The 23,612-nt window shown below is 31.8% G+C and overlaps 2 protein-coding genes across 4 annotated transcripts; one reads left to right on the forward strand and one right to left on the reverse strand.

Annotated features, from left to right (window-relative positions):
- The first annotated feature begins 1,886 nt into the window (after positions 1–1,886).
- Positions 1,887–12,818, forward strand: LOC131853021 (6-phosphogluconate dehydrogenase, decarboxylating). Its single transcript, XM_059203812.1, has 11 exons — positions 1,887–1,994; positions 2,467–2,581; positions 2,947–3,098; positions 3,431–3,523; positions 4,841–4,991; positions 5,454–5,564; positions 6,623–6,766; positions 7,774–7,928; positions 8,676–8,765; positions 10,475–10,675; positions 12,686–12,818. Exons 1-11 carry the CDS (start codon positions 1,920–1,922, stop codon positions 12,803–12,805), a joined length of 1,407 nt encoding a protein of 468 aa, XP_059059795.1. The 5' UTR covers positions 1,887–1,919; the 3' UTR covers positions 12,806–12,818.
- A 3,334-nt stretch (positions 12,819–16,152) lies between these two features.
- Positions 16,153–23,589, reverse strand: LOC131853030 (MATH and LRR domain-containing protein PFE0570w-like). Of its 3 annotated transcripts, none has more exons than XM_059203822.1 (3): positions 23,516–23,589; positions 20,627–20,748; positions 16,153–19,265 (listed from the first exon to the last, which is right to left on the reverse strand). In XM_059203822.1, the coding sequence occupies exons 2-3, from the start codon at positions 20,722–20,724 to the stop codon at positions 17,363–17,365; spliced, it is 2,001 nt and encodes a 666-aa protein (XP_059059805.1). In that variant the 5' UTR covers positions 20,725–20,748; positions 23,516–23,589; the 3' UTR covers positions 16,153–17,362. The 3 variants fall into 3 exon arrangements, with proteins under 3 accessions (XP_059059805.1, XP_059059806.1, XP_059059804.1); XM_059203823.1 differs by lacking the exon at positions 23,516–23,589 and adding an exon at positions 23,451–23,470; XM_059203821.1 differs by lacking the exon at positions 23,516–23,589 and having other exon boundaries at positions 20,627–22,369.
- Positions 23,590–23,612: the final 23 nt, after the last annotated feature.

The raw sequence follows: 23,612 nt of genomic DNA on the forward strand, positions 1-23,612 counted from the left end.
ACACACACACACACACACCACTTTTAATAATTTAATACAAATAGAAAACAAATAATTGAAATAATGACAACATGTCAATATAACACACGTAATGGAGACGACACAATGAACTAGACTAGATGTACATTAACAAGACCCTATTCGCAGACAGGAAGAACTTCAGGTCGGATAGTGCGTCCCGAGCGGTATTGCCATATTACATTTTTTTTTTTTAGTGACTTGGCACATTTGTGAATGCAAAGACAAAATCATATTATATAGTACAAATCGACAAAAACTAGACTCTTGACACCAGTACATAGAGAGCCAACTGTTGGAATAAATCCATTAGAAAAATGTGTAGAGGGCCAGTTGGGCTAACTTTAAGAGTTAGCATAGTGTTGGCTGGATTCTGAATACCACCATCGTTGTATAAGATATTACTCTATGGTTAAAGCTGATATATAAGTAAGTTTAATTAATTAATATATTATATAAATAAAAATACAGTGTTTTGCACATTTAATACACGGATTCAACGAAATTCGTTAATTTTCTACTACTAAACAAAAATATATTTTCGCAGTTTCCGTACATTTAGTCATGTTTACAGTATCAAGTATTAATAATAGTATTGTTATTAGTTAGTTTAGTATCAGTATTTATTAATATTACAAATCAACAATTTATTTGAAAAAATAGTAAAGTAAAATATTTATATTCAAGTAAGCTATATTAAATCTTCTTTAGTTTGGAGTACTTTTTTGAGCTAATAAGAATTATCAAGAAACTAAGCTCCGTTAGTTTAACTTTAAATCCTTTCGTGCCCTACAAAAGGGTAAATGATTTGGAAATTACATCAAAGAACTGACGCGGCTGTATAGGTTTATACTCTTTGCCTTTCCGATTAGGATAAATAAAACCAAAACTGTCAGTTAGACATTGACACTTGACAATAGAATTGCATTTACGTAAAATTTTCAGTCCACAGAACACTATAGCAGTCAGAAAATCTGAACATTGATATTGGTCATAATTACTTAGAATAGTCACACACTACAATAGTCTTTTTTAGAATATTTCGCAAGTAATTTGTGATTTATGTGTTCTGTGTTATAATATATAAAGTTATATACTTTATTAAAACTTTCACTTTTCATACTTTATTGTGATAATTTATATATAATTTTATTGTACCTTTACTTAACCTTGGTAGTGTGTTTGTTAATCAGAAAACAAACTGAAAATGACCAAGTATGTATACTAAATTATTAATGTTCTCTACAAAGAATATTCATACAAACTTAAGAGTTGTTTATAGTAAATACTTATTGACATGTATTTGAGTTTTTTAAATAGACTTAATTGATTGTATATATCTGTAACAGAGATATGTAATAATATTAAAAATAGATAAGCCCTGTTTTTAATATTAAATATCTCTTTAGTTCTATTAATTAATAGTTAACATCAAGTATAAATTTAAAGTTATTTACATTCAAGTTTAATTCTAGTTATGCTAATTTAAGTAGGACATAATAATTAGCAATCAGAATTTTTGTATTCTGAGAGTTTATTACAGTCAGTCTTAAGTTTCATTATTTAACATTAGATTAAGAGTAAAAAAATATTATTTTGAACATATTTGTTTTATAATATATATATAGGATAACAAAAAAGAACAATATGTAAAAATTTAAGTTGGTAAACACTAAATTACCATTTTCAATAATAATATGCTAAGTTTAGAAAAATATGAACTCATAATATATAATAAACTGAGTTTTATTTAACAACTCATTTTAGTAGATGAATTATTTGAAACTCATGATGTGAAAATGATCATGCTATGAGTTGTGTTATAATTTCTTATTGTTAACATATGTGAACATTTTAATTTTAGCCAAAATGCAGATATTGCCCTTATTGGCTTGGCTGTCATGGGTCAGAATATTATACTCAATATGGATGACCACAATTTTGTGGTATGTGCATATAACAGAACTGTGGCTAAGGTATTTATTTTTATATTTTGTTTCATATTGTATATTAATATATTTCTGAAGTAAACTTCATAATAAGCCAAGCAGTGTACTGGTTTTATTATATGAAAGAAGTTTATAAAGTTATATGAAAACATTACAGTAATAATAACTAGATAAATAAGTATAATGTTAGTAGCACAATTTTCGAAAGTCATAATAGTTCCTATCTAAACTAACGGAGTTATGCAGTCCAATTGTTATAAACAAAGACTACCTTAATCACAGAAATAAATATTAGTTTTGAATAAAAATCTTAATTTGTATGAATAAAAATTGTTATTAGTTAAAGACATTCCCTTCTTGAAGGTCACCTACATTACTTGAAGATGACCTTTATTACTTGAAGGTGATTAACTAATAATGATGTTTGAGAAATGAAACTGAGAAAATGAGAGTATAAAACTATGAACTACTTTGTATTTAAACCTAACTCTGTTTTAAGGTTGAACAATTTCTTAATAATGAAGCTAAAGGAACCAAGATTATTGGCGCGAATTCTCTGGAAGACATGATTAGTAAATTAAAGAAGCCAAGGAAAATCATGTTGTTAGTTAAAGGTGAGATTGTTAATAACAATACATATAATAGTATTTAAAAACTATTAAATAACTTTAATTTTTTATTGTTGTAAATTTTATGAGTAATCTTATAATGAATACTGCCACATCATAACTGTTTGTTTTAATATAATTGATTATGTTTGTGACTGGAGCTGGAACACAATGACTATTGTAATAAAAATCTTTACTAATAGTTAAATATGTATATTTCCCAAAAGGGCTCACAGCTAAGAGGTAACAAGAAGTTAAAGATGTCATATAAAAACATATATCAAACACACAAGATTTATAGAAAGTATGCTAGACAAGTTGCCAGCAACAAGGTCTTTATAAAAATTAAACAAAATTATTGTTACTTACAGCTGGTTTTGCAGTTGATGAGTTTGTGAAAAATCTAATACCACTTCTTGACAAAGGCGACATTATCATTGATGGTGGAAATTCACAGTATTTAGATACCCAACGCTGGTGCAAAGAGTTGGAACCCATTGGCATCCATTATGTTGGAATGGGAGTAAGTTGACATTTAATTGTTTATTAAAATATTGTAAATGTCCTTTCAATACACTTGTTACAAATTGTTTTGTACACTTAAATTGTGGAATGAACTATCAGCTGAGATCTAGAGATTACATTATGGGGTTTTTTCAAGATTATATTAAGGTTTATTAATACCAACACCTTCGGACCTCTATAGGCAATGGTGATAGTTTATCATTAGATGGACCACCTTTCTATAAAAAAATTATCTTAATCTAAAACTTTAAAGCATTAATTCATAGAACATAATTTTATCTTGAATACTTCATATGTGCTCTTGGATTATATAGATTTTTAATTAAATAGGTTAGTGGTGGAGAAGATGGAGCGCGGTATGGTCCTTCATTGATGCCAGGCGGCCATGCTGCTGCTTGGCCGCATATCAAACCAATATTCCAGGTACCTATGTTAATTGTTAATTATATTATAGATAGATAGAATACTATATTCGCAACATACAATAAATGAGAGGCACAAACAATACAACAAAGGATGTTGTACAAGAAAGGTTGTTACAATAAGGCAGCAGTGCTCAATAGCATACTATAATAGTTTATTTATCATCATCAATCATTGCCTTGCCTTTATCCCATTATTTGGAGTCCGCACAGTATCCCTTCCTCCTCCACTGATCCCTATCGGCTGTCAAATCTGAGCATACTATCCTTTTATTCATATCATCTTTCACGCAATCCATTCTTTTTTCGCTCGTCTTCTCCCTTTCCAACCACCCACGTATATATTATACACTTTCCTAACAGTTTATATTATATAAAAAAAATAAACATTGCATGATTTTTTGTTCTAATAATGGATTATGACTTATTTCTTAGAAAAAAAGAAAAAATATTAATTTTTGTATAAAGTCTATCTCATTTGTAATATTAATTCAGGTCAGAAGGAATGCTATTATTTATTAGTTAATGTTTGTTAATGATTTTCTAATTAGATAGGATATTTAATAGTGTTTAAACGATGAAGTTTGAAAGTTACGCCAGTTATAGACGCGTTATAGTTACGCCTACGTTATGGGCATGTTATGCGGAGGAACGAGGGTCATGTCTTATGGAAAGTGTATAATATGAATGTGGATGGATGTAAAGGGAGGGGACGCCCTAAGAAAAGACATCCATCTCCATTGTGTGAATGATGATATGAATAAAAGAAGAGTATGAACAGATATGACGGCCGATAGAGAGCAGTGGAAGAGAATGATATACAGCGCCGACCCCAAATTATGGGATAAAGGCAATGCTATGATGTAATTAGTTATTTATATACGCAATTCAAATAGATCGTCTCTATTGTTGCTTTGGTTTAACTAAGATTGGTTTAACTATGATTTTGTGTATATACATTATAGTGTGAATGAGTACCATCTCCCCACTGTAGCTTTATGTATCACGTGATGAGTTGTGGCCGTTTAACTTATTTCTGTCCTGTACTGTCTTGTCAATTAGTAGACAGGTAAAGTATTTGTATGATACAACTATCAATTATAGTTTTATTTCTTGTGTTAAGTAACGAATACTAAACTCATTGAACTACTAACTGACTTATGCTAAATCTAAATTACAAGTAAACCTAAGTGACAGTAGTGTCAACAACCTTTAGTGCAGGCGGGAGCAACTTTCACTAATGATCTATTAAAAAAAACTAAAATAATATAAGTAGGTACATGTAAGCGCGTCATATATATTTTTTCATTATATTTAGGCAATAAGCGCAAAAGCTAATGACGAACCATGTTGTGACTGGGTCGGTGAAGATGGGGCCGGCCACTTCGTTAAGATGGTGCACAACGGTATCGAGTATGGAGACATGCAGCTCATCTGTGAAGCGTATCATTTAATGAAAGATGTTATAGGTATTATACTTATTAATTATTTGTAGCTACTTTTTATACTTTACCTCTCAGGATTAACAATTCTTAAAATGTGAATAGCTTCTTTGACAAATTCGCCTTTTTATGTGATATAAAACAATAATATAATATATATATAAATGATAAATGTTATACAATAAATATAATTGGACACAAAATCTTATTAATATTATAAACACGAAATTTTATGAGTATGTATGGATATTTTTTATATCAGAAAAAATATCTCTTTCACGAAAAAACTACAGAACGCATTTTCATGAAACTTTAATTAACAGTAATATAGCTTATACATCAGAATAACATATAGGCACGGCTAGTATATTATAATTGTACCTTTTTTTTTATTTAATATTCAAATTAGTCGATGATTTCATATAAAATAGTTGATGGATTGTATGATTTTGTTATATATTTAATTGTTTTATAAATTTTTTGGTGTAGGTATTGATCAAGATGAAATGGCTCGGGTGTTCGAACAGTGGAACCAGGGTGATCTGGATTCGTTCCTTATTGAGATTACTAGAGATATCTTAAAGTTCAAAGATGCTGATGGTGAGTCTCACATTAAATTTATCTATACCTTTTTATTTCCTAACACAATTTACAGAATATGTAATAGATATGTAGTAAATGTAAATGTAGATGTAGATAATAAACATTTGATTTATTATATTTGCGCCCTCATCAATAACTCTTTGCATCACCTATGGTTGACTGATAGAAAATGCAGCACGGTGTTAAGTCCGCCAAATAATAATAATAAAAATATAATAATCCCAGGACAATACACACAGCGCTATCTAGATCTAAGTTAATCTAGCTAACGCTTGTGTTATGGGTACTAGATAATTGATACAAATACATAGATTTTTTTTGTAAATACATACCTTATACATACCGATACAAACAATCATACTCATGAATACAAATGTTTGGGCCGTGCGAGGAATCGAACCCGCGACCATCGAAAGTAAGAAGTCAAATGTACGGCTACTGTACTATACTATGTATTGTGTGCATTAAAGTTAAATAAATAAATCCACATGTAATAGTTATATGGGCGACCGATATATTTAATATCAGATCTTTATATAAGATATATAATTTGAACTTTGAACTAATGTTGATACCACACCAAAACGTCAAAACCACTTGAAACCAATGTTATTGGATTAGTTTAGTTTTCTCAAGCAATCGGCTGGTTCAAACATGAATATAGAATAAAGCAAGAAACTTGTGTGTTGCTCTTTTAAATAATCCTTGTAAGTTCACGTTATACAAGTCGAAACATATGAATACAAACTACCAACCAGCACTAATTTATTAGGGTCAAATATAAAAACACAATAAAATTAAAACAGTCGTAGTCATAAGAGCAGATCAGTCCCTACAAGCAGCACTTGTTCACGAGTATGACGGATGAGCCAGCCATCACTGCGCTCGACCATATTTTAGGGAGCCCAATGACCCGGCCCACCACGCCGCCACATGTCTATACATTTCAGTGAGCATGACTACCTCATTTTACTCGACCATGTCATAGCTGCTTAAAATACTATATGTTAGTAGAGTAGAAACAAATAATGATAATAATTTTTACTATATCGTAGGCAAGTACCTGTTGCCCAAGATCCGTGACTCGGCCGGACAGAAGGGCACTGGAAAATGGACAGGAATTGCGGCGCTCGAGTACGGAGTGCCAGTTACACTTATAGGCGAGGCCGTATTTGCGCGATGCCTTTCAGCTCTCAAAGGTGAAATTTATTTATAATTTTACTAGCTGACCCCGCGAACTTTGTTTAGCCATATAAATTGACATCGCTATTAAAAAGTATTTTTGGATTTATGCTAGATGGGTGAAAATTTAAGGTTCTATGTATTTTAACACCCCTAACTTGTTTTCTATTTTTCTTTTTAAATGTGGTATACATTATTTAAAAAATTGTAAGGTTCTATGTATTTTTTAACAACCCTAACTTTTTTTTTATTTTTCTTTTTAAATGTAGTATACATTATTTAAAAAATTGTAAGGTTCTATGTATTTTTTAACAACCCTAACTTTTTTTTTATTTTTCTTTTTAAATGTGGTATACATTATTTAAAAAATTGTAAGGTTCTATGTATTTTTTAACCACCCTAACTTTTTTTTTATTTTCTTTTTAAATGTGGTATACATTATTGAAAAAATTGTCCATTTATATGACAAAGCAAACCCTTATTACTTGGAAGTATGATAGATAGTAGCTGATTCTCAGAGCTACTGAATCTGAATATAAAATTTCATAAAAATCGGAATCAAGCCGTTTTGGAGGAGTATGGTAACTACCATTGTAACACGAGAATTTTATATATACAATCTGTAGGTTATTTGATTTTCTTCCTTTATACTGAGCGCAGTATTGATATGTCAGTCAAATAAAAAATCATTTATTAATGTAGGACATTTCAGCCGCTTATGAACATCAAGTTTTTTGTATTATAATTTTTTCACTACCGTCCAGTTCAGCATACAGATTCAATTGAGAACAACTAGTAAGAAATCAACTGAATTTCCTTTTTTTTTTTTAAACCAGTTTATTACGAGATAAATCAAATTATTTTCGCAATTAAATTTGACTTGATTTACATTGCGTACTTATAAAGGTGTCTGTACCGAACATTAAATGAAAACCCCGTGCATTAACAATTATTACCATGCATGCTCGTCATTTAAACAATGTTAACATGTATGTTACATATATATGTTAATTTATCGCTTCAGATGAGCGCATAGAAGCGAACAAGGTTTTGCCGGGTTCATCACAGAAATTCACAGGAAATAAAAATGAGTTTCTGGATCATCTACGTAAAGCTCTGTATGCCAGCAAGCTGATATCCTACGCCCAAGGTTTTATGCTGCTTCGTGAAGCTGCAAAGGTGCGTAGAGCACATACCTAGTATCATAACATTCTATAACACATGAATGAAATCGGAAGAACAATATAAGTGCTTAAATAGACTATTTCTTATTAGCCGTACCCGCGACTTCGTCCACGTGGAATAGTTACCTTAAATAGCGTAAAATATTTAATAATCTAACCCAAAAACCCAAAGAATAGAATGTCAGCGTTCTAGTTTCTAAAATGACGAAATTCCATACAAATTTTCATCCCCTATTTTATTTTATCCCCTTAAGAGTAAAAGTTTTACAAACTTTGAATGTCATGTTAAATTACATTTAACAGCCTAAAACATGTTTAAAAATAACAATAATTCCATACAATCTTTCATCTCCTTTTTTAGAATTAAAAAGTAGCCTACGTTTTTTCTCAGAGTCTAGACTATCTGCGTACAAAATTTAACTTAAAACGATCCAGTAGTTTTGGCGTGAAAGCTCTGACTGTCGCGCTTTCACGTTTATAATATTAATTAATAAGGAAGTAAGGATAATCATAGATGTTTCTATCAATAAGCTTGCACTAATCACCTAAAATTGGAACACTGAAATAGTAATTTTTAACAGTTCAAAAAAAGGTTTTAATTAATATCTGCTATTGATAAAATGATATAATAACTATTTTATTAAAATATAAAATCTGAATTATATATTTTAAAGAAAGTAAAAAATTTGTTAATAATTTTAATACTATTAAAATGACATTATGTATTTATAAAAATTGACAGGCGAACAAATGGAATCTGAATTACGGCAGCATTGCGTTGATGTGGCGAGGCGGCTGTATCATTCGCAGTGTGTTCTTAGGCAATATCAAGGTGAGTGAGAATCACGTGCTGGCCTCCAACGAGGCCGCCGCGCCCCTTTGACCTTTATAGTTGTATAATGTTTTATTATCATGCACTGATCTGACTGACTTTCAAATGCACGATGGATAAGATAAAAATATACCATTCCCCTTCATAATTTTTATAATTGTACATAAATACTTTTTTTTTTTTACAATTCACACAGCACCATCATGTCCCAGCATATAACATTAATATTATTAATATAGCAATAAAACATACAACTACTAAAGTTCTATGTTTTATTATCATGCACTGCTTTCAAATGCATGATGGAAAAGATAAAAATATACCATTCCCCTTCATAATTTTCATAATTGTACATTGTTTTTGGCAATTCTCACAGCGCCATCTAGTCCTAACCTAAGCAGAGCTAGTATTATGGGTACTAGACAACTATGTATACATAGTTTTTTTTAAATACGTACAGAATATGCATAGAAAATAAATTTACATCATAAACTTACATATAATTCAGTAAATCTTTCACATTGTAATGCATTAATAAAGGAAAAAAGGATTGTTAGTAATGTATGTATATATATAGTAGCACTTCCATAAGAAAAACAAAATACAAGTGAATTATTTGTAAATATAATTGCTACTGTTAATATTAATTATAAAGTAAGGAAAAAAGGTTTCTTTAGTTAATGAATTCCATATTAATGTGATACTAGGTACTAGGTACATATATGTCTAATAATTAGCAATTACTCACATACTTACATAATTAAATAACCACATCTTTTAAAGATATAATATATAATATAAACATCGCTTTTCTATACCTTATATATTGGAACACCTATTGTATATTGACGGCCGCCGCCTTACTTCTGATGGTCGCGGGTTCGATTCCTCGCACGGCACAAACAATCATACGCATGAGTATGATTGTTTGTGTCGGTCTGGCTGTTTTCTATGTATCATGTTTATGTATTTACGAATAAAAACTATGTACTTGTACCAGTTATCTAGAACCCATAACACAAGCTTTAGCTAGCTTGACTCTTGGCTAGATGGCATCGTGTGAATTATCCTGAGATTACTATTAATATTATATATATTATTGGTATGAAGTTAATTCATATCAGTACATATTTGCATAAATAATATGTAAATTGCCATACAAAATAAATATAAAGCATGTATGTGTTTGAAAGTAACTCAAACAGCAAAGTCCAGATAAAAATATATATGTATATTTTCATAAGAGACTTGGGGTTTTCATAAGAGAATATCTGTTTTTTATGGATGTTGTAATGATGCACCCGCCTGCGCTAACGGTTTACGCTGCCGGGGCACCAGTGGATTATGGTAAAATGAGCATGAAGTGAGCTTAGTTAATCCATAATGACAAATTCACCAGGATGGATGACGTGGTACATTGTTAGCAATGAGGTTATTAATCCATTATATATGGGATATTATGGTATATTGGTAGTACCAATACCCCACAGGGGGGAAAAGGGTTTGTTAGTAATGTGGACTGATGATTTTATTAAATTATAAAATTCGTGGTGAATTTTTCACGATCTGCTAACTGACCTGACCTCATGCTCATCTTATCATCCTCCACTGGTGCCCCGCCAGCGTAAAGCGTTAGCATAGGCGGGTGCACCATTCCATTATCGTCAATAAAACAATCTTTACCCTACACCCCGGGGTTCTGTTATTAGGAAGCATTCACGAAGAATCCTCAACTGACGAATTTGCTGTTGGATCCATACTTTTGTGAGCGAATCAGCGCTTCGCAGTCGTCGTTGCGGCAGGTGGTAGCTCAAGCAGCGCTAGTCGGCGTGCCCACACCAGCTTTCTCATCAGCCCTCGCGTTTTACGACGGCTACCGTTCAGACGTGCTGCCGGCTAATCTATTGCAGGTAACTTGAGTTTCTTTTTAAGGGGTGATAATGGAATGGTGTACTGGCTTACGCCAACATTAAGCTTGCAGGCACCTGTGAAGGATAAGACAAGTATGAGGTCAGGTCAGTTAGGCCATCTTTGCAAATTTAACATTATGGTTTCCAGGGAGAAACGAGTGTAGGCAACCTGATTAGCAAAGCAAAAGACCATGCTAGCAATGGGGTTATTTACATTACTGACAATATATATATATATATATGTATAGGTAATATAGTAGTCACATTGCTGGGTATACGCTGGGGGAAGGTGATTGTTAGTAATGCGGACTCATTACCCCCTTACTAGTAATGTACCATGTCAGGTTGACCTCCACGCGGTTCCCCCTGGAAACCATCGTGATAAATTCCTGGTGAATTTGTCACAATGGGCTAACTGGCCTGACCTCACATTCATCTTATCATCCTCCACTGGTGCCCCGCCAGCGTAAACCGTTAGCGCAGGCGAGTGTACCATTCCACTATCATTCACAAAAAAAAACGGTATACGCTGGCGGGTCACCAGTGGAAAATGATAAGATATATGAGATCAGGTCAGTTAGCCCGTCCATTGCATTAGTTCCAGGAGGAAACAGCGTGGAGATCAACCTGACATGGTACATTTCTAGCAATTAGGTTATTCACAATACTAACAAACCCCTTCCCCCCACTTCAGTTAAAGTTACAATATGATAAGGGGAATATATAGTAGCATTACTGGGAATAGGTACCAGTACCAGTACCAGGTAGGACACCAGACGAGTATGATGTTAGGTCAGCCCATCCGTACTGGGGGCCCAACTGAAAATCAGCGCTAGAAACTATTTCCAGCATTATGCTGAGTTGTGGTCCACATTGACTCCGTTTTTTAATGTGTAAATTATTCTTGTATTTCTTATGTTATTACTGTAAAAACGAGTTAATAAAAATTCTATTCTATTCTATTCTATTCCATCGTGGCATATTCACCAGGAATTTTTCACGATGGTTTCCAGAGGGAACCACGTGGAGTTCAATTTGATATGGTACATTGTTAGCAATAGGATTATTAGTCCACATTACTAACGACCCCCTTCCCAAACGCAATTCCATGTTTGTTCATTATAAAATTAAAAGCATTTTATTTCACATGGATCTGCAGCTTGCATGTCTTGAATGATATATTTTTTTATGGATGATAATGGAATGGCGAACCCGTCTGCGCTAACGGTTTTCGCTGCGGGGCAACAGTAGAGGATGATAAGATGAACATGAAGTCAGGTCAGTTAGCCCATCGTGACGAATTCACCAAGAATTTATCACGATGGTTTCCAGGAAGAACCGCGTGGAGGTCAACCTGACATGGTGTATTATTACTAGCTAGCTAATCATGGGGTCATTAGTCCACATTACTAACAATCCACACCCCCTTGAACAACACACTCCTCTTGAATGATATTGTCATGAGATGGGACATATTGAATATAGATATTGTTGCAATAAACTATATTGTTTAGTGTGTACGTAACACGCAGCCCTGGATGTAAGGGGGTTGCGGGGAGTGAGGGGGCAACAAAGGGCCCCTGCCTCGAGCGGCAAATTTTTGGGGCCGGTAAATTCGAACTTTGCAGACGAATACACTCTCATCATTATTGCATCTTTAACAATTCGACCACTGAGACGTCAAGTAAATTGTTTGGATTCAATGTATTTGAAAATGCCATAATAATTAATATTAATTAGACAAATTGTATGTGAATATGTATACATATTGTAAAAATATTGGCTGGAGGCGGAGGGCAGTCCTTACGGTGCGGCATTTCTTACTTTTTTTGTTTGTGATGCCTCGAAAAAAATTTAGATCTGGGGTAACACGATATCGCCGTCACTTAATTATTTTTTTCTTATATGACGCTTTATTTTCCTATACCTACTAGTTTTGTAACAGTAGATGCAGGATTTCTTTATAGAACAAAATTATAGATTAATAAAATTTATTTGATAATGTTACAGGCGCAAAGAGATTACTTCGGCGCCCACACGTATGAGCTAGTGAATAAACCGGGCGAGTACGTGCATACCAATTGGACCGGCCACGGCGGTAATGTCTCGGCATCCACCTACAACAACTAAAACTATATATATATATATATATATATATATATACAGTGAAACCTGGTTAATTGGGTTATCTCAAGCAGGGATATTATGGATATGATACTTCGGATACGGATAGATTTCGGATATAGGAGTGATTATTATACCGGATACGGTTACGGATGCGGATATGATATGAAATTATTTCGGATTATCCGTTAGTTTCGGATAATTTCGATTATGGATATTATTTTATTAAGGAATTTCAAAAGTAAAATACAAATAGGTAATTAAATGGTTACATAATGTGTCCCAATTAGGCTCCGCCCTTATCCGATATTATCAGTAACTTTTATTTCGGATTCGGTTACGGTTACGGAGCTCCCTAACATCCCTGATCTCAAGAGACCAATATATATGTACCAATTATTAAGGGTTTCCATTAGGTTTGAAATTGTAGTAGTCTCATTTACAGAGGCTTTGCTTATAGAGGTCGAAATATACCATTATTCTATTTTTAGAGGTGGAAAAACCTGAGATAGTTCTGACAACAAAGCATGTGCTTCATTAAATGTTACAAACATTAACAAACGTGTCAAAACCTGTCCCGATCTGATTTATCTCACTTATTCAGGGAAATGAGCAGTCCCAGTTATGGAGGTAAACATTGAAAAAATCGTAGAATTAAAATCCACCCGCTTCGAAAAGTCTCAATAACATAGGTAATTCAACATAAATGTACTGGGACCTCATTGAAACTCTTCATAATAGAGGTATCTCACTTATCCAGGTCCCACTTAACCAGATTTCACTGTATCTACTAAGAAAATGAATACCAGACTTACATGAATACATATGATTGTGTAGAAGAGGAACTTCACCAGGTACCATCTTAATATGACTCAATATGCTGAACTACACCATACTACCCACTAACTCTATATTCACTGCTCCTTGCGGGATAGCCTGAGAGAGAATTATGATAACATGATAACATCTACATGGCATGAATTTATATATAGAGATAAGCAGTATAAAGAAATTATCCAATATTACAGTCTATTGTGATATTAGTTAGGAAGATTATTCTTATTTAAAAAAAAATTATATACATTATTTTTATTTACATTCCTGCTATTATATTATAGTTACTAAGTGGACAAATATATATATATATTTTGTGATGTAACATTTTAAAAATACAATTTATTAATATATTAAATAAAAAAAATTTATTTTCATGGTGTTTTGTATACTTTTTTTTATAAAACATACTATATTTTATATCCTAAATTATTTCATATTTTGAATAAGAACAAAGTTAAATATATTATAAAGTTAGTTAAATACTGACAGTAAATAAATGTAGTTTAATTTAATCCGATACCAATTCTTTAGTTAACGTAATTAATTTGTAATGTTATGTTATTAATGACATTATGTCGCCCACATTACCATTTTCTATTAGATAGTATGCAGAGACAGGGCAGAGAGTTCTATTTGCTAGCCTAAATTCGAGTTATTTTTTGTCTCATGTTGGAATATCTTATTCAAGTCTATAATAATTTCCTAATGATTGCCAAAATGAAGGTTCTTAAAAAATAGTGCTATTTTAATAAATAGTGTCGCCAAGTCTCTTGGAAATTGGTTGTATTTGTACGATTCTACTTATTTTCATGTCTTTTCGCTAGTAAGTAAAATAGTACTTATATCCAAGTATTTTGACTCAACCTTAAATTAGTTTCACTATAGATTTTCAAACACTTTCCTTCAACTTCTAAATATAAGACAAAATTGTCCGTTTGGCTATCAGTTTGTTTGTCATTCCATTCACATATATTAAAATTAATTGGTATAAATATTATTATTATGTATTCTACTTTATAGTGACTAAGTTCTAGTCCATCGTGGTAAATACACCAGGAATTTATCACGATGGTTTCCAGGGGGAACCGCGTGGAGGTCAACCTGAAATGGTACATTGCTAGCAATATGGTCTTCAGTCCACAATACTAACAATTCGTTTAAATTTGTTCTTCTGAGGAGGATACGGTAATAGGTTTTATGTACATACTTGGTGTTGAAAGTGTACTTTTACATCTCAATTTTTTTATTATGCAAAAACAACTCTCCTTCTTTTAATTGAAATGGCTTCTACCAAATGAGGTCGAATATCGTAGTTGCAAGTGACATTTGTCAAATACTTGTAGATCGAAGACAATACACTGAAATATCAACTTGCTTCAAATTTATGAATAAAATTTCTTAGAATGATATAGTACAAAATCGGTTTACCAGAATTGATTCTATTTATTGACTAAAATGATTAAAAAAATTGTAATTTTGCATACCTGACTTCTTTTTGATGTCGGTACCATATCCTATTTAATTCTAATGTAAGCCTGTACTTATACATTATGTAGTTCATTTTGTATTTGTGAATTTAGTGTACGTGAATCATTAAATTATGATTAGTCGATTAAGTATAATAATAACTCTGGACAATTCAAACATTGCCATCTACTCTTCAGCTAAGCAGAACTTGTCTTATGGGTACTAAACAACTAATAGAAATACTTCCTTTTTGTGCAAATACATACATAGTATTCATACAAAACATCCAAACCAATGTAATTATATTCATGAATACAAATGTCTGTCCTGCGCGAGGAATCGATTATGCGAGCTTTGGAACTAAGTATGTAAGCTACAAGGCTAGACTACCAGTCAACATTGTGCAGTGCATTGCAGTGCAGATGCATTGTCAACTGTGGATGTTCCCAGAAAGCTTAACATACCTACATTTCGCTGAATATATATTCAAAATAATAGTTAATATTATTCATATCGAAACCACTACTGCTATCTTTACGATTAATTTGCTTTGTTATCGGTATTTCCAAAACAACGAAGACTCAGTCTGAAATATAAATTAATTTTAAATTACTATCAAGTTCAAACTCACAACTCATCAACCATGGTCCATGTTGCGGTACTAAATCCCTAGGTCACAACGCTCTATAATCGAGTCAAAACTGTGTATAACTCAGAAGGGGGCAGTGAGTCCACGCTCTCTACTATTCTTTTATAGCCTTTATTAGTAAATCAATCAAAAGTTGCAACTAGACTGTGTCTCATTCGTATATGACATCAATACAGCTCTATTGACAACTAAATTTTATTCTACAGGTTTATCTTCATGAATGAATATGTTATATGGACTAGTTTTAACTACATTACTTCTATTTATATGGGCCCCTTGTCTCAAGCAAGGCTTATGGGCAGTGCCTGGTCCAGTTTACGCGAAGGATAGAAATAATAGAATTTTTATGATAACTCCTACAGGACATTGTTGTGGGAGAAAATGTGAAAAAAAGTCACGATGCAGTAAATTATAGTATGTATTTTATTACATCATATGACATCAAATGGTATAAGACATTATTGATACACACTGAGATACAATGTCTTTATAAGGTATAACATCAATCGAAGTACTAAACATCTATAAAGAAATCTTTTCTTTGTGTACGCATACGTACAATTATGGCCGAATATTTTTCTACGGTGGATAGACAACAATACAACTTATATTACTAATTATATAGGCCCTTATCAAGCAATGCTTATGGGCTGCGCCTGAGCGTCTCTTACAGAAAATTACTGCGAGAAAAAATGTGAAAGTACATAGTCACGATGCATTTAATTATAGCATAATCGTATTCTATTACATCGAATAACATAACATTCATTATTAATAAACACCGAGTTACAATGATATTATTGGTATATTATCAATCGAAGTGCTAAACATCTGTGAACAAATCTCATATGTGGCACTATTATCGCCATATTCTTATTCTACGTTAGATAGACAAGAATACAACATATACTTCTATTTAGATGCGTCTCTTGTCGCAAGCATGGCTTATAGGCAATGCATGGTCCAGTGTACGCGAAGAATACAAATAAAAGAATTGTTATGATTACTCTTACAAGAATAGAAACGCGAACTAAAAAAGAAAGTTTGCATTAACTTATAGTAACATTATATTGAGTAATTATATAATTGATATGAGTTACAACGTTGTTGTTATAAGTATAGTATCAATCGAAATACTAAACATTTATAATTGAATATCTGTGCATGAATATGTGGCACGATTCTTGCCATACCTTATTCTAAGACATAATTATAAATAAGAATACAACATATACCTTGCAATTGCATCAAAATCTATTCTATTGTATACTACTATTTCCTGAGCTTTCACTCAACACATATAATTCTAACTTTGTAGCTCTCAAAAGAGTGTGTATTTTCCACTGAAAGTATGATGTAGTGATAGGCCGATGTGTACCTATGTACAGTACAATAGTCAAATCCAAATTTCATTCATAAAATTGATAATATGAAGACATACTTTGGGTAAACAATATTTCATGATCATACAACTTATTGTAGTACACTTACTACTGTAAGATTCTAATTTCCGGATATGGTTTGAATTACATTGTTACTATTTTTTCTCAATAACAATGCGTCATACATTAAAAAAAACACAAGGATAAATTAAATTAAATTTGTAAATATCAAAAATTGAAAAGCATTTCTTCAATAGACTTGCCCGATTTCCATGTATCAGCAGATACAGGTTTGTTTGATACTGGTTTCGTTTTCTTTGACTTTATATCAGAATGCCTGCGCTTTTTTGGTTTTTTTGTCACCACCTTCTCAGGTTCATTGGTATCATTATTAATTTTTTCTCCCTTCACATGCATTTTAGGCTTATTTTTCTTTCTCCTTTTACCATGCAAAGACGATCTTTCATTTTCTTTTAACCGTTGTGCAACAGCATTTGGAAGATCAAGGGATTTTTTGTAGTCTGCACCAAATAACGGATGACGACATTTGGTTTCTGGTAAAGGTATAGCATTTGTTTGAATTTCAGTCGGAGAAATATCATCCTGCATACGTCGTTTGGGAATTCTTTTACGAAAGTTTACAGTCCCACTGAGGGCAAGATTATTTATCACATTGTTTGGTTCCGGCGAACTCATCGTTATTCTATTTATATCCTCATCAATAAGTGCTTGGTAGGCGTCACTTCTCACTTTGACTTTACATTCGGAATCTAAACTTAGCTCATTCTCTGTCAGAGTCTTACCATCAACTTCATGTGGCCAATTAAGAAGCCATACTTCATCATCAATAGATACTGCAGAACTGTTTTGATTTACGCCTACAATGGGCTTAATGTTAGCGGCCTCCTTAAAACAATTCTTAAATGTTGTTAAAGAAGTGATAGTACTGTTTCGTGTACTTTGATGTGCCTCATTATTTGATCGATTATTGTCATCTTCGAATGTAAATCTTTCGGCAATAGTAAGATTCTGTTGGGAAATATTACGCGATACTACTTTCGAGATATTATTTTCTTTTAACTTAATAATAGTTGGTTTACAACTGGCAATATCCATATGAAAGTCATCAGTGGAACTTTCATCGCTATGTAAGGCCAGTGTATTTTCATTTTCAGCTTTTGTAATTTCAAAACTATTCATAAAGCTACTGCCCGGTGTAGTTTTACTATTATTGATATCATAGATTTCGGTATCATTCACATCAACATTCATTTTTTCGATTTTATCTCTCTTATTGTTAGACTTTTTATTTTTTTTATTGTTCTTTTTGTTGTTTTTTCCAAATGGGACTTCGTTACCTTTAATATTTACCGTGGCATCCATATCACTATTATTTTTCTTACGCTTCGATTTTTTTGAAGTCTTAGACAAGTTTTCACGTTCATTCTGAATATCATCAGAATTACATTTAGACTTAGTTTGTTTATTTACCTTTTGGGATTTGTTATTTTCTTGTTTAACTTTGGCATCCAAAAAACTGTCATCTGCTGAATTATAGTCCGAATGTATTGAAGAAATTTGTGACATTTCAACGTCATTTTGTCTCTTCCTATTTTGTTTATATATATCTGTATCACTACCAGATTCAAGTTTAATTCTTTTTTTCCATAAAATTTCTTCGCTGTCGCTATCAGGCTTATTGTTTTTCCTTTTAGTACTGTTTTGTTTAAGGTCAACATGTGGATTCCCATTTTTCTTTTTAGAAGAGTTATCAATTTTAGGGTCACCTTTCTTTTTCTTTGATTTTTCAGATGACTTAGGTAACTTCTCGTTTTCGCTCTGACTTGCTAATTCTTCTTTAACTCTAGTACTCAAATAACTTTCATCATCAGGATGTACTACAGTATGTGGAGCATTTTTATTTTTCTTCTTTTTCTTTTTGGAGTCTGTCTTGCTCCCAGGCTCCGTTTTTATTCCTATATTATTGGTGGTGTCAATATCATCACTATCCATAGCACAAGGTACACTTTTTATTTCAAATACATTATCAAGATTATATGGTAACGTATGAATTTGTATAGTTTTATTTGCATCTGGATGTTTCGGAATTTTCGTAAATTGATGTAAAATTCTGTGAACAATAAAATCAATTATTAATAATTTTAAAATGATTAAATTCTTAAAATTATTTATAACCGATATACAAGTACATAGATAGTACAAGTGTATCGGAATATATTCTACGACTAACAATTTAAACTTTAGGAAAGCACTAAATTTTTATAAATATTTAACTCACCTATCGTAACAAAAAAAAGCTGAAATAGAAAAGTTGTGAATAAACATGCTAATAAGGTACTATAATTAATGAATTTTTTATACTCGAATTGAAAATAACATAAGATGTGAGAAACTGACAACATTATTCTGCGTTAAAAAGAATTTCAATTTGTGTAACTTTCATTTTCAGGCTTCTAACAATTAAATAGTGATTGATTCCTCTAAAAAAATATTATTACTGCAAGTAACAAAGAAGGAATAAATTCCTATCAAAATAATAAATTATTTTGTGTAGTTTTCAGTCTATGAACAGATAGCATGAATCTATAAATACAGTAAAAATTAGTTAAACTTCTAAACATATTTAAAACGTGAAAAGCTATATGTAAGATACTTTGCAAGTCTCCGTATGAATGTATATGTAAAATGTCAAAATCAAAGTATAATACCTATTTCTTTTTATAATTGTCCACCCTTTAAAACTATATTATTTTTTATATAAAAGTATATTTTTATTTATATAAAAGTTACTGTCAATCTATGGATCTGATATATAAAGTTCTTGTGTTCTGGTGATTGGTGCGTGTTTGAAACGGCTCTCCCATTAATATATATTGTTTAAATTTTTGACAAATTTTTATTAATATTTAATTAACATTTTTGTTAACATTAAAAATACATGCAACTCTAAATGTTCACCCTTCTACCATCAACCCCTACTTTTTTAATATAGCCATTTTAATTTATATGACAAAAGAATGTGGGGTGAATTAGTAGTCAAATAAAAATATTATTTTATAATTTTTGATATAAGGTTATTTATTTTTAAATATTATTCCATATTTTAAAATAAATAACTTTGGCAGATTGTGAATATCAATTTTGATTCCATATCCACAACTTTAGTTCTATAAATTTTGATAATTCTTCTTATACATAAAATCTGCATTATAAAGTATCTTTCCACTTCATAAGTTAAACTAGTACCAGAGACTTAATTTTTCTAAAATAAAAGTTATTTTATCAGATACCTGCCAATAAAAGTCCCGTCAAATTCGGTGCAGGAATTTTAGAGATTAGCCGCATTAAACAGACAGACAAAATTTATATTCATATGCATGTAGTAAAAATTTCAATATTACAAACAGATACTCCAATTTTATTTATATGTATAGATATGAAAATTCAACAATGCGTAAACTAGATACTCACATGCTTCCATCAGAACTCTCTTCTACACCGGAATCTTTAGTCCACATGAAAGCGTCATCGGAAGAAGAGTCCATTCTCGTGACTTCCGATTTCTTCATCGTTACTGCACACGTTATATCATTCTACATGTAAGATACATATAAATTACTAAAGTTATTTCATACTATTATTATAAATTGACTGAGTATCTATGAGATGTCCCTCTAGTCCCTGGTATTACAAATTATTGAATGTGAGACATTTATATTTATATTCAATTATATCTTCTTTGGACTTTTAAGTTTCCATCACTTTTTGCCTCATAAAGCTGCAATAGCAGAATCTCTATATATATAGGTTCTGCATTTGCAGCTTAGAATAAAAATGTATAATGGCAAATGGAAAGCAAAAGATATGGTTCAAGGTACTACAAGTATAAATTTGCAATTCATGATGGAATTGTAATAACAAAAGCAAAAGCTAGAAGTTCCTACTCCTACCTACCTATCTACCTAGTCATTGACAAACAAAGTAAAGAGGTAATTAAAATTTATCACATATGTGCAAAATTAGACATGTCAGTTCTGAAACTGACATGTCTAATTTTAAACTTCTAAATCGGACCAAATGCAACCTCCATTGGACGTTTTTCAGACAAACCAGGTGATTTTATTTAAAAAATGCCTAATAATGAAAATAATGTCTAATATGAGCCGGTTACTATTAGTGTTTTTGTAAAACAATGACTGTCTAATACAATGTGAGTGATAATAGTTAACGATTTGCATTAGTAGAATCCAAAATTACTGTAAGCTGATGGTATTAGAGATGTAAGCAGAACAAATGGAACAGACAATTAAAAATATGTTAAGGTAATCAGCCATTGAACCACATCCAGTGAAACTCCTTCAGATTTTATATCAGCAGGGGATGAGGCGGTGGATCGTAAGAAATCACAAGAAGTTATCATTGATAATGATAAAAAGGATGTATTCTAACCATCATCATTTAAATGAACTGATATATTTGAGTATCAGGACCTAAAGACATACTATAGACATAGATAGGATGGGACAAAAAGCAAAACAAAAGAGCCTTGAGAAACAACTCCACTATTAATTATAACAACTAAAACCCGAATAATGACCAATGAAACCAAAAAAGAAGTACTAATTAAAGCAGGAGAGAACATACACTATATTTATCTTGGCCAACTCAGCTCTATAAATGACCAAATGCAACTGGTAGACATCAATGAATTACAACATCTCGGAAAAGATACCACTCACTGAAAAGTATAAGAAAATGACAATGTCCCATTTCTGAACAAAGATAAGTATGGAAGAACCTATCAACTAGCTACTATCACTAAGAAAAATATCTAAGAGCTTGTTATGTCAAAGGAGCATGTTGGTATCAGGACAGATGAAAACAGAGTTATAGACATAAGAGCTATTACTGGTTGGGATGAAGTTGCAGCTAACAATGAAAGGTTGAAGTAAAAGTGGTCAATTCAGATACTAAAGGGAAATATAAGAGGGACTATAACTGTAATTGAATTAATAAAGGCTATGAATCTCGATTTATCTTTGAATGAAAGTAGAAAATGTGATAGTAGAAGATATAAACCCATTTAAAAGTTTGTTACTCTTTTATGCAAGAACAGATTTTGATGAAAAATCACAGCTTATGCATCAGAATAACATATAGCCTATTTTTATGCTTAAAAATTAATATGGATGTTGATTGCTTGAAAATGGTTACCAAATGTATGGTCTTCATGATGTACGTAGCAATTTGAATGCTAAAGAAGCTGACTACCTGATGGCAAATGATATCTGCCTTGCACTCACTAACAGTTTACATTGGCAGAGTACCAATGGAAGATCATGAGATGAATATGAGGTCAGGTCAGTTAACCCATTGTGAGAAATTCATCAGGAATTTATCAAAATTGCTTGGAGGTCAATGTGACATTGTAGATTGCCAGCAATGGAGTCAATACTGCATATTACTGACAATCCCCTCCACCTGTCGTAACTGTTGTCCGTCTACATACATGAATACAGACATCACAATCACGTGTGGTTGTGAAGTCTGTCTCAAATAATTTATCATTTGAGACCTGAGATACCACATAGACATTGCCATTCCAGAGGCCTAAGAAATGAAGGCTCTTATTCCATCTTACAACCAAAATAAAACTTACAAAATGACTCAGTAAACAGATTTAAGACAAAGAATAACATATCCCTACAGAATTTGTTGGGGAATTCAACAGACATTAATGTCATTGAATGTGTCTGGAGACTGATGAAGAGTTAATGCAATAAGTCTTTATGACCACAGAAACAGCTTATTTAAGAAACTAAAATCACAACAAAGGGAGACAGAGGCTTTAATTGATTCTAAATAAAGATACTCCTATACAATATTGGAAAAAATCTATTTTCCCCTTCACTTCTTTGTCTCCAAAAGCAAATTATATTATAGATTTGTGAGTAAAAAATTGTATTATATTCACTTTCCGTAATCTCACGAATTATTAAATTAAACTTAAAACATTTTATTGTTAAATAAAATTTTTGACTCTAACAGAACTGATCGAGTGCAATGATCTACCGCGACTAATGATTTGCCCGGGGGCCATCCAGGGACCTAGACGGAACTATCGATTAATGAGCTAGCTGCACTATCCTACAGCGCATGTAATGGTACCTAGGTACCTAGGTACCTAGGTACATTTAATGTATATTGAAAGCGTGTTATTAATTTTCCAATTATGAATGGTTAATTAAATTGCACTATATATAAAATCATTATTTAAGACTACTTTATTATTTACTGTATCAATTTAGGCGATAGTACTCTAAGGTTTTTCACTAAATTCACAAAATAAATATACAATACCTAGCCGACCTAACAACAGTTCACTACAGACAGGGCAGACAGGCTAAAAAATAACCTCGATCAATACATTTTTTTTTTTAATTTTACGATTTTGGAT

Source organism: Achroia grisella, unplaced genomic scaffold (genome assembly GCF_030625045.1).
Source record: "Achroia grisella isolate CSIRO2021 unplaced genomic scaffold, CSIRO_AGI_Agris_v1 utg874, whole genome shotgun sequence".
Lineage (NCBI taxonomy): Eukaryota > Metazoa > Arthropoda > Insecta > Lepidoptera > Pyralidae > Achroia > Achroia grisella.

What these genes read in the sequence shown, in the direction of transcription:
- LOC131853021 (XM_059203812.1), top strand. Translation starts at nt 1,920, where the DNA reads ATGGGTCAGAATATTATACTCAATATGGATGACCACAATTTTGTGGTA. An exon ending in ATAACAGAACTGTGGCTAAG is followed by an intron (nt 1,995 to 2,466) that starts GTATTTATTTTT and finishes CTCTGTTTTAAG; the next exon opens with GTTGAACAATTTCTTAATAA. An exon ending in TTTAATGAAAGATGTTATAG is followed by an intron (nt 4,992 to 5,453) that starts GTATTATACTTA and finishes TTTTTGGTGTAG; the next exon opens with GTATTGATCAAGATGAAATG.
- LOC131853030 (XM_059203822.1), bottom strand. Translation starts at nt 20,724, where the DNA reads ATGAAGAAATCGGAAGTCACGAGAATGGACTCTTCTTCCGATGACGCT. An exon ending in GAGAGTTCTGATGGAAGCAT is followed by an intron (nt 19,266 to 20,626) that starts GTGAGTATCTAG and finishes TATTGTTCACAG; the next exon opens with AATTTTACATCAATTTACGA.